Source organism: Rhodnius prolixus, unplaced genomic scaffold, assembly GCF_049639745.1.
Source record: "Rhodnius prolixus isolate KJV_2025 unplaced genomic scaffold, Rpr scaffold_4, whole genome shotgun sequence".
Classification (NCBI taxonomy): Eukaryota; Metazoa; Arthropoda; class Insecta; order Hemiptera; family Reduviidae; genus Rhodnius; species Rhodnius prolixus.
In genome coordinates this window covers 30,058,238-30,068,889 of record NW_027411614.1, presented here as the reverse complement: position 1 = coordinate 30,068,889, position 10,652 = coordinate 30,058,238, and the positions used below count along the sequence as shown (strand labels likewise).

General features: G+C 30.7%; 1 protein-coding gene across 1 annotated transcript; it reads left to right on the top strand.

Moving 5' to 3' along the window:
• Nucleotides 1–126: 126 nt before the first annotated feature.
• Nucleotides 127–9,507, top strand: LOC141455931 (cysteine protease ATG4B-like). Its single transcript, XM_074131437.1, has 10 exons — nucleotides 127–348; nucleotides 435–650; nucleotides 3,250–3,414; nucleotides 4,423–4,600; nucleotides 5,981–6,060; nucleotides 6,540–6,661; nucleotides 7,523–7,601; nucleotides 7,678–7,823; nucleotides 8,921–9,077; nucleotides 9,177–9,507. Exons 2-10 carry the CDS (start codon nucleotides 473–475, stop codon nucleotides 9,230–9,232), a joined length of 1,161 nt encoding a protein of 386 aa, XP_073987538.1. The 5' UTR covers nucleotides 127–348; nucleotides 435–472; the 3' UTR covers nucleotides 9,233–9,507.
• The last annotated feature ends 1,145 nt before the right edge of the window (nucleotides 9,508–10,652 follow it).

The following is a 10,652-nucleotide window of genomic DNA, read 5'->3' as shown; positions in this document are numbered from 1 at the left end:
CCCTAAAAATTAATCGCTCAAAATTATAATATTTTAGATTATACAATTTTTTTTTTTTTTGGAAATAGGAACAGTTTTCATGAAGATTTATGGATTAGGTTTCTCATTGTGTATACTTTTTACGAGTACCCATATGTTTCTTCAAAAACTGTTTCCATGAAGTCATATGTTTTCGCTAGCTTTTTAGTTTACTCAGGTGATTCATTTAAACGCCTAGTTGAGGCTGTCTTTGGTAGCATTTGGCAACGTTGATCGAGTTATTATAAGCTTGGTGTTTGTTCGCGCTGTTTTTTGTTCGAAAAGTTACATTTTAATGTATTCAAGTGTGATGGATAATTGTAATTATAGGTTATTATCTACTCTTCGAGTGCTAATCATGTTATGTTTCATAGAAGAATTTTTACAATAATTGTAATAAGGTTTTTTGCATATAGGAACAGTGAAATTAAAACTAATTTCTCAATTGTAATGTATGGAGTTCAGACATTTAGTTAAAAAGCAGAGTGGCAACAAGCTTTTGTGCAGGCTAAAGATGGATATGATGTTTGAAGCCTATCTTGCTCAAGAATCTGGACATTTGGAACCTGACGACATACCACATACAAGGGAACCTGTTTGGATCCTTGGGAAAAAATATAGTGCGATCCATGGTGTGTATATTTTTTCCATTACTTTAACCTGAAGAAATTATTAACTGGTGAATGTTCTTTAATAATTGATACTGTCAATACTGGTATTAGTACTTAATAATTGTTTGTTTCTTATGATCATATTATTTATTGTATACCATTTAGTTGTTTTACATTTCTTCTGACTTTAATAATTAAGAAATTTTTATTATATGTATTCCATTTAACGTCATTTTCTGGGTCATTGTGAGTATTGTCTTCGTTAAGTCTGCTTTGAATTTGAATCGATAAGTTCAATCTATTGGTAGTGAAGTATTTTTTTGTTTTTGTTTATTTCTATTTATATTTCTGTTATCTTTTAAAATTTAAGCTATTAAAACGTAATTTTTTCAACCTATAATTTTTGCCTGATATATTTTATTTATGCATTTCTGTAGTTTCTTAATGTCATTAAAAAGTCATTCCGTTGATTTAAAAAAAATCCAGAAATTTATTTAATGTTGATTGGTAATAAGATTTTTTATTCAAAAAAAGTATTTTTTGTTTTATTTTTTGGTTAAAACTTTTTTCACCGAATGAGATTTTTTTCTATATTTTATTAGGTTGTCCGAAAAATAGTGCAGGATTATGGTTTTAAAAGAAAAAAAAAAAAAATGAATGTTTCTATTAATCAAAATAGTCTCCATTACTTTCTATACATTTCTGCCAGCGTGTGGGTAACTTTTCCATACCATCTATATAGAATTTGGAATCTTTAGAATTTATAAATTCAGAAAACGCGTTTTCTAATGTTCTTTGGTCAATAAATTTTTTATTTTGTAAATAGCGGTCCAGGTGTCTAAAAAAATGGTAATCAGTAGGCGAGAGGTCCGGTGAGTAGGGCGTGTGTGGCAGAGACTCATAGCCAGCTCCAACAATTTTCAGGAAGTCAAACGTGGGATATTTGGCCGAGCGTTGTCATGCAACAGAATGGGCCCGTTTCGATTGACTAAAGATGGCTTCATTATTCTCAATTTCTGATGCATAACGTCAATTTGGTTACAGTACGATTCGGCATTGATAGTTCCGCCAGGATTCAAGAAGCTGTAATGCATCAGCCCAAATGAAACCCACCAAACAGTAACCATTACCTATTTTTGATGATTTGGAGGCTTTGGAAAATGTCGTGCTGCTTCTACTTTGTCAAGTCACTGTCCAGAGCGTCTGCTGTTGCCGTAGAGGATCACTTTCCATCGCGTCACATTTCTGGACAGAAAAGGATCGCTGTTGTTTCGGCAAAGAAGTGCAGCACAAATTTCATATCGCTGATCTTTTTTGTGGTCGTTTAATGTGTGAGGAATCCAACTTTCAAGCTTTTTTACCTTCCTAATCGCCTTGAGATGGTCATCGACGATTGATTTGCTGATTTAAGTTTTCCTGCCAGTTCTCGAACAGTTGTTCTGGGATTTTCTTCCACCAAAGCTTGGAGAACATCGTCATCAAGGGCAGAACTTCTTCGACGGCCTTCTTTGTCTTCAAGAAGAAATCTCTGGAACCACCGTTGAACAGTGCATTCTCTTTACTGCCTTCGCCTCAGACAGCAGACTGAATTATTTTCAGGTAGCAAAATGTTACAGCGGTAAACAAACTTTTTTGTTTGAAAGAAGATTAATAAGTGTTTACATTTATAAAAGTCAAAAGTCCAACAAACATAAACAGTTTACTATTTGGAGGGGTATTTTAAAGAAAACATAAAATCCTGCATTATTTTCCGGACAACCCAATAGAAATTGTATTAGGTATCCCTTTAAGTACTTATATATAAACAACCCACCACATACACTTCTTTTTCTCCCTGCATGATTATTGATTAAATACAGCGTTCCAAAAGTGAGATGTAAAAACTTGGTAAAGAATTTAGACAGAGACTTTAAGCCAGAAAACAAGATATTAAGACAGATCCGCAGGAGAAAACACACACACACACACACACACACACACATATATATATATATATATATATATATATACGGTTGCACAAGCATGAAAAATTTGAACATTTCAGTCTGCTGGGCGAACTATATCGAAGATCCATAATAATGAGAATAGGTAATAGTTGTTATAAACACAAAGCAAAACAAATAAATAAGTGTCACAATTAATTATAATATTTTCAACTATAAAACATTAGTAATACCCGAAAACAGTGATGTATGGCAAAAACTATTTCGATAATAAGCTAAGTAAATTACTTCACCTATAAAAATTAAAAACTACTATTTTTTTTTTTTTTTTTTACTACTATTATATAATAAATGCTAAGCAAACATGAATGTAGCTGTGAAATCAGCGCAATGGTATTAAAAATACCTTCAATATTTTTTCATGAAACCAACAATGTATAAGAAATCACAAAAGATTTAAACCATACCGCTAAGTAAAGATTTCACTTAAAACATTGCAACAATAAATTTTGCATTAGCATATTCAAAATTCAAGATTTCACATTTCTTCACCCTGTCGTCTCTTTGTGTATAAGTGTTTACTTATATACTCTACATATGCTTATATACTTGTAAATTTCCTCTACTAGTTCAGCATCATATTAACTTACTTATAACAAATATGTTTTTTTTTTCAGACATAGATTCAATTAGAAATGATATAAGGTCTCGACTTTGGTTTTCGTATAGAAAGGGCTTTGTACCTATTGGTGATTCCGGATTAACTTCCGACAAAGGCTGGGGCTGTATGCTTCGTTGTGGACAAATGCTTATTGGCCAAGCACTTTTAAATTTGCATTTAGGTAAAAATTAAATTTTTTCAGGCATATTTCAGTGATCAATTCTTAACGATAGTAGGTTTTAGCAAGTTTTATTTATTTTTTTAATACATTCAGTGAAGATTTTTTTCCCTTCATAGTGTAGAATGTTCATCCGTCTTCAATCATAATTTCATCTGATGTTTAGGAAAAATTTGACTCCCATTTGAAAAGCTTTATAACGTGCTCTAACCGCTCTGTATGCATACAATTGAAAAAGGGGCAGGAACTTTTTAAGAGGAAATCAAATTTCTCTGCACAACTGATGAAAGTGAGAAAGCGATTAAAAAATGTAGAAAAAAGTGTTCTGAAGATACGTATAATTTGATACATAGTTAAAGAAATAGCCAAATTTTATATTCAGTTCACACTTATTCTTCTTTCAAGACATTTCGAACACCCACGGGGTCCAAAATAATATTAAATAGTAAATAATATTGCAGAGTATTATTAATCTTTTTGGAAAATCTTTAAGGAAAGGGAAATTAATCATTGCCAACAAATAAATTAATTTAAAAAAAAGACTGAAATTGGCAGTAATTTCTTTTCCCATTCCAAAAATACTTTTAATTTGGCATTGAAACGTTCTAATGTGATTGTAAAAAACACAACAAATATATTTATATTCACTTAACTTAAGCGCAATCGTATCTTCACAATTTTATTATAAAAAATTGAATGCATATTTGAAATGTTTTCAATTGTTCTAGATTTTTTTTCAGTATGAAGAATTATGATTTTGAATGGAAACATACTCTGTGTGATCTGAAACGTCTTGGCAGATGTTTAGAGTTAACATATTTTAGAATTATTATTATTCTTGAGAAGCGGTAATAAATAATAATAAATTAATTAAAAAACTTTTTTTTAACCAACGTTTTGGTAAATCTATACAAAGAGTCTATACAAAGTGATATAATTTAATTACTGAAATATTAATGTTTTAGAAAGTTGATAAAATATTTTGTAACTTTTTGTTTACTTCTTTTAAAGGTAGAGATTGGATTTGGACTCCATCTACTTATGACTCAAAGTATCATCAGATTCTAAAAATGTTTGAAGATAATAAAAGCGCACCTTATTCTATTCATCAAATTGCACTAATGGGCGCGTCAGAAGGAAAACAAGTTGGAGACTGGTTCGGTCCAAATACTGTAGCTCAAGTCTTAAAGTAAGTTTTTTTTTTTAGTACAATTTTGTTTCTTTATTTTCCTATTTTAGACTCGTTTAATGCAAAAATGTACTGCAAATGAAGCAAGATAATTTTAGCTGCCTAAATAACCCTTAGCGCAAAATTTAACACAAATAAAGAAACAAATTATATCTAACACAAATGGCCTGAAAAAAAAGAAAAGAATTTGTGAAAACCATCATTTATCTCAGAGGCCAAATTTCAACTTATATTTCAAAAGTCATGTGAACATTCCTAGGACTTCCCTTTTATGTCACCGTTTAGCTCAATGCTGGAGTAAGTCTTTACCATTAAAAAAAAAAGTCTTCAATAATTCGAGTTAAGTTTAATTTCCCTCCCTTCAATCTGCCATCTTATCTTCCATTGTTTCAATGGATTATTCCACTGTTTCCTTCAAAGATAAAATATCCTCATGCCTTATATCTTTCATATAACCTCAAAGGTATCGAATCTTTCTTCACATTTGCGTTTATCTTTTATTTATTTATTTTTAAATAAATAAAAGCTTCTTATACCTTGAGTAAACCTACTCTTCTTATACCTGCTTTTGTAAAATTTCCAGAAGCTCGTGATGAAGGGGAACCCTCCCCCCCCCCCCCAATGATACTAGAACAAAGAACATAATAAAAGTTGATTGCAATCACTTTCTCTGGCCATTCTCGAACATGATTCCCTAAAGTACTTTATTTTCTCCGCTAATATACAAATTTTTCAATGAGTGTAAAGCAAAATACCTGCAAAGTACACGTTCAATATATTTTTATCTTATTATTTTGAGCGATTAATCCCGTCCCTGATGCAAGATAAGCATTTCCCAAAACACTAATATTATCAATAAGAACCAATCTAGCACTAGTACTATTTAGTAATCAGAATATTGGTATGTTGTCTGTGAAAAGCCTATTTATTTTAAGCTGTGAGGATTAAAGACAAGGCTTTTTTAGATACTGCAGCAGTTCTTATCTTTTAGGCAGTTGCTTAATCTTGCATTTAGTTTACACGCTAGTCTCGAGCTGGGGCCTTCCAACTATGTGTCCATAATATATTTCCATGATCGGTCTGGTACGTACTTATAAACATAAAAAAAAGAGATATATTTATGTTTTATATATCTTTATAAAAAAATGTTTCATTTATTAATAATAATTTATATATATATAATTAAATATTTGTATATTATTATTTTTATATACATATTTTTTTTAAAGAAATTTGGCTTATATATACCTGCAAGTTTTTTTTTTTCTCTCTTTGTTATTTCCACGTTGGATACCATTATCAAAATAATTTTTACTAATTATTTAGCGTCTTATGTTTTTTAATATTACAGTTTAACGACAGATTTTTTTTTTTTTTTAGAAAACTTGCTATATACGATGAATGGAGTGGATTAGCCGTACATGTCGCCCTTGATAATTTAATTGTCGTAAATGAAGTTCGTGAGTAACTAATCGATTAGTAAACATTAATTTACGTACAATTTTTGTTCTCAAGAGAACAGAATAATGTCAGACTTACATTCTAAGTCTGGGTTAAGGCCTGCGACAAGTTACTGGCAGGATCCCTTAGAGATTAGTTGTTCGTCGTACATGTTGAGATAAAATTGTATGAAGCATGCTAGACTTGTCTCTCCAGTACAGAAGGCAGGTGGCCGAGTGTGTGTTCTCAGCTTTAGAGGATGCCTGCCGACCTTCCTAATGATATGTGCCACATCCGTCTAAAAATTAAATATCAAGAATTCCAGACTAGAAACCTATCTGCTGTAAATTCTATAGCTTGCAATTTCTGCGAGATTCCATCAAAGTCACAGAAATGAAAAGAAAAAATTAAAGATAGAGTAGCTGATTCTCGCTACAATACTGAGTTATTATGCTGGGTTTTCTTCGATATTTTTTGAATTGTTAATACTTTTTTTTAGGACGATTATGTAGAGTCACTGCAAGATATGTACCTGCACGAACATGGAAAGCGCTTTTACTGATTGTACCTTTAAGGTTAGGAATCAACGAAATTAATTCAGTCTATATAAAAGGACTTAAGGTAAATTTTTAAACATTTTATACTAAACATAACCTTAATTGAACACGCCACATAGTTGCTTAAATTATTAATATCAGCAATTGAATTAAATCCATTCATCAAAACCTGGTGCCTTTTTCTTTAAAAAAATACTTCATTCTAGATTTACAGGGGTTGCATTTTTGGAGTAAAAAACTAACAAAAGTTTCTCAAAGAGGTTAAAGAGAAGAGGTGAGAGGGGATTCCCTCGGTGTACTCCGGAAATTCCAAATTGTATACACTGGCTGTAACCTAGTCATTACGATATTAAGTTATGCACTTCATCCAGAAAAACGCTTTGAAAAGTACATTTATCAAAATCCTCAAAACTTTCATTTTAACCTAGCAGTAATTTTCACTTCAGTTTAATGTTGACTAGACTGACGTCTCATTTCCAATTAAACAGTATTATTTGTGGCATACATTGCGCATTGTTAAGAATAATGAACCCGGAGAACATCATTCAGAAAGTGAGGACCTCTTTCTCAAATCTCAGAAGTTATGAATGGATGACGGCCTCATGCACTTATTACTCTGTTATCATACTCTTTTAGGTTTTCAGTTTCATTTGTACATCGATGTACAAATAATAGTTCGTAAATAATAATAATAAAATAATTAATACCAAAAAATTTTAAAGATATTTTATATTTTAAAGATAAAAGTCAACATTTCTTTTTTATAGAAAATAAAACTAATGTCTTAGTTCAATCAGATAGCCTTCCTTTCTAAATAATTATTTATTTATATATAAATAAATATTATAAGTAAAATATTTATAATAAATATTAAATCTAAATATTTATAAGTAAAACAACCATTTTTAATTTTTTTTTTCTTTAGACTTGCTTTATGTTTCCACAAAGCTTGGGTGTAATAGGAGGAAAGCCAAATCATGCACTGTATTTTATAGGTTGCGTTGGTAAGTTTTTCTGTTTAAACATTCTATTAATTTTTCATCATTGCATTTTTTTTTTTACTGTATTACGATTTTGCAGGTAATGATGTTATTTTTCTTGATCCACATACTACCCAATCAATCAAAGACAGAAAAGAACATGGGCACGACAAAATCGATAGCTCTTATCATTGTCAGCAAGCTAGTCGGTTGCATATTCTTCACATGGATCCATCTGTTGCTGTGGTCAGTTAGTTAACATGATTTCTAAATACATACTTATATAGAATTGGTATATATAGAATATATATATTTTTATGGAACTCTTGTTACATTATAAAGGTATCTCTATCCGACTATTTGTATGAATAAATGTGGACATCCTCTTAATTCTCTCTTTATGAATTCATTTTTTTTTGTTTGTTTTCTTCAGTTTGTTAAACGACTTAGGCAGAAATGAAATTTATAATGCTCATGGGCATTGTAAATCAAAGTAATCTCGAAATGCAATACGTGTTCACTTTATTCTGCTGTTTCGGATAGCGGATACCTGTTTTTTTCGTTGCTTCGGTATTTAATTTTGATTAAAAAAAAATATTTTTTTTTTTGCATCTGAACTTGAAATGCACATTAAAGAGACGACTGCTCATAACTAAAAGCGTGATTATTTCAAAAAGTAAAAGATTAGCGGTGGAAATATTCTCAATCGTAATTATTAGTGGTCTAAAGAAGAATACTTTAATTGAGTACTCTGCTTCTACCGTTACGCATGAAAGGGAAGCAATGTTCAAGGCCCTTTACTTAATAATAAATGTGAAATTCGTGGGTATAAATCTGCAGATGAAGTAATTAATTACTTACAGTATTTTAAATATATTAATTACAGAAAGTACATATTTATTAATAATAATACATATTTATACATATTAATGATACTAACAACACAAATTTTATTCTTTGATTTCTTAGTTTGTCCAAGTGTAGCACTGAAAATGAACATTGTTAATCTAATTATTCCCCTACAATTGTTAGATTATTTAATGAGAACTCCTATTATGCCTCTCCTAATATTTAGCCACTGATATGCATTCAAAATTCTTTGCATTTGAAGCAAAGTATTGGTTTCCGCTGTTTAATTTAAAAAAACACACCAACCCCTAATATTAACAATGTAAAACACATTATAATTGCTAATAAGTACAAGCCTTGAAAGGTGACCTAGTCCTTGGTTGAAAGGTTGGCCGGAAAAAAAAAAAATTATGACTGCAATGGGCAGTAATCTACTATACAAATACTTAACAATATAATTCATTAGATTTCATTAGGTGATTTTATTCATATAGGGATTCTTTTGTAAAACTGAAGCAGATTTTGATAATTTATGCAAGAATATTCGAGATAGAATAATGATAGAGAAGCAGCCGTTATTTGAACTTACTGAAGAACGTCAAGATATGTGGACCGAAGAAGCCCAAGAGGCAACTACATTAACACAAAATGGTAGATATTGATGATTAATTTTATAGGCTGTAAAATTACTGTAGAAGAGCTTCACATTTAAAAATAATATTTAAAATAATGTAAACAATTTTTTTTCAGTATCTCGGGTAAAGCCACTAGATGATTCAGATGAAGACTTTGAATTATTAGGTTAAATTATTAGTTATGATGTATATAATGTATATATAATATGTATTTTGCCATTTACAGAATGTTTTCATATTTATTATTTTTAAATGTTTGCAATTATTATTAAACTGTTCTTTTCTTGTACAGTAACAAGTTAATATTTATCATTGTTTATTATACTTTTTTGTAAAATATTAAGTGCCTCAATTTACATGACTCAATGAAATTGAGTAAGAGCCGCTGGTACAGATATAATGCAATGTACTTTATATTTCTTGAGAAATAAATCTTTAAAATTATATTTTACCTTCTATTTTTCTGTTATTTTTAAGTTATAAGCATACTTATTGAGCGAAATAGAAAAAAAATCTTCCATATTGTCAGCTCAACGTCCAACTGTAACTATGATTTTTTTTTAATACGAGTTCAAAAATTATCTATATATAGAAGAGTATATGAAATTTAGCCAATATGAAGATATTTGTCCATTACTGCATGCTAAATCATGAGAGCTTACTAGGAAGTTTTTGTAAAAGATAAAATTAGCATTCCGATTGAAGAAATAAATAAATCTTGTTTGTACAGATATTGGTCGGTTGCCGATAAATAATTGGCATGTCTTTTCACATAATGTTTGTAGCCTACCAAACCCAATTTGCCTACGCGAGTTTTATTACATGCAAGGTGCCACGGAGCCGAGCGGTTAGATAGAGGCGAAGCCCGCAAAGCTGAGAAGTATCTTGGTAGTGGATTCGATTGTACTAGACCTTGGAGTATATTTAATGGTTATGAGAATTAACTCAGGGGTTAGATAGGGTATACTGGATTCCATCTCGGAGGGCCCAGATTCGAATCCAGCTGTTGGCCCTTAAATGTTCTCTTCCAAGGAGCTTCTTTTACAGAGGCTAGCAATGCACTGAAAAAAAGCTCTGGGCGCCAATGCCTCAGATAGTGACGTGCAGGCGAAGGCAGAAAATCGTGCAAGGTCGTAAGGCGCACGACGGCTCTGTGGTCAAGAAGTGGGCCGGGCTCTACCCTCTTAATACCAAAAAAATAATGTTTTTATATAATATTAATATATCCTCCATAAAACCAAATTTATCTTTTAATTATATCTATGGTAGTAGTTGACTTCTCATTAGACATTTGATTTGCCTGGGACTCTACACCCAAAACTGTAAGGTGCATTGTTCAACCTTTTTTTTTACTATTGTTCAGAAACTGCAAACTGCATCCAAAACTAACTAGCTGTACTAATTTTTTTTTTTTCATCCAACACTATCCAACTTAATGTGTACAATCTACTCTGGCATAAAAATAGAATATTAGCAGTTAATTAGTAGTGGACAATTTGAAATTTTTAATAAAACTGGTGATTTTCTATTTTTTTCTCTCTCTCTTTTTGAACCCCTATCACCATAACTTGCAATCTTAAAAGTGTATTGT

Excerpts from the sequence above, each read along its gene's own strand:
- LOC141455931 (XM_074131437.1), top strand. The coding sequence starts at position 473 with ATGGAGTTCAGACATTTAGTTAAAAAGCAGAGTGGCAACAAGCTTTTG. Across the intron at positions 6,061-6,539 it reads AATTGTCGTAAATGAAGTTC|GACGATTATGTAGAGTCACT; the intron begins GTGAGTAACTAA and ends ACTTTTTTTTAG. Across the intron at positions 9,078-9,176 it reads AACTACATTAACACAAAATG|TATCTCGGGTAAAGCCACTA; the intron begins GTAGATATTGAT and ends ATTTTTTTTCAG.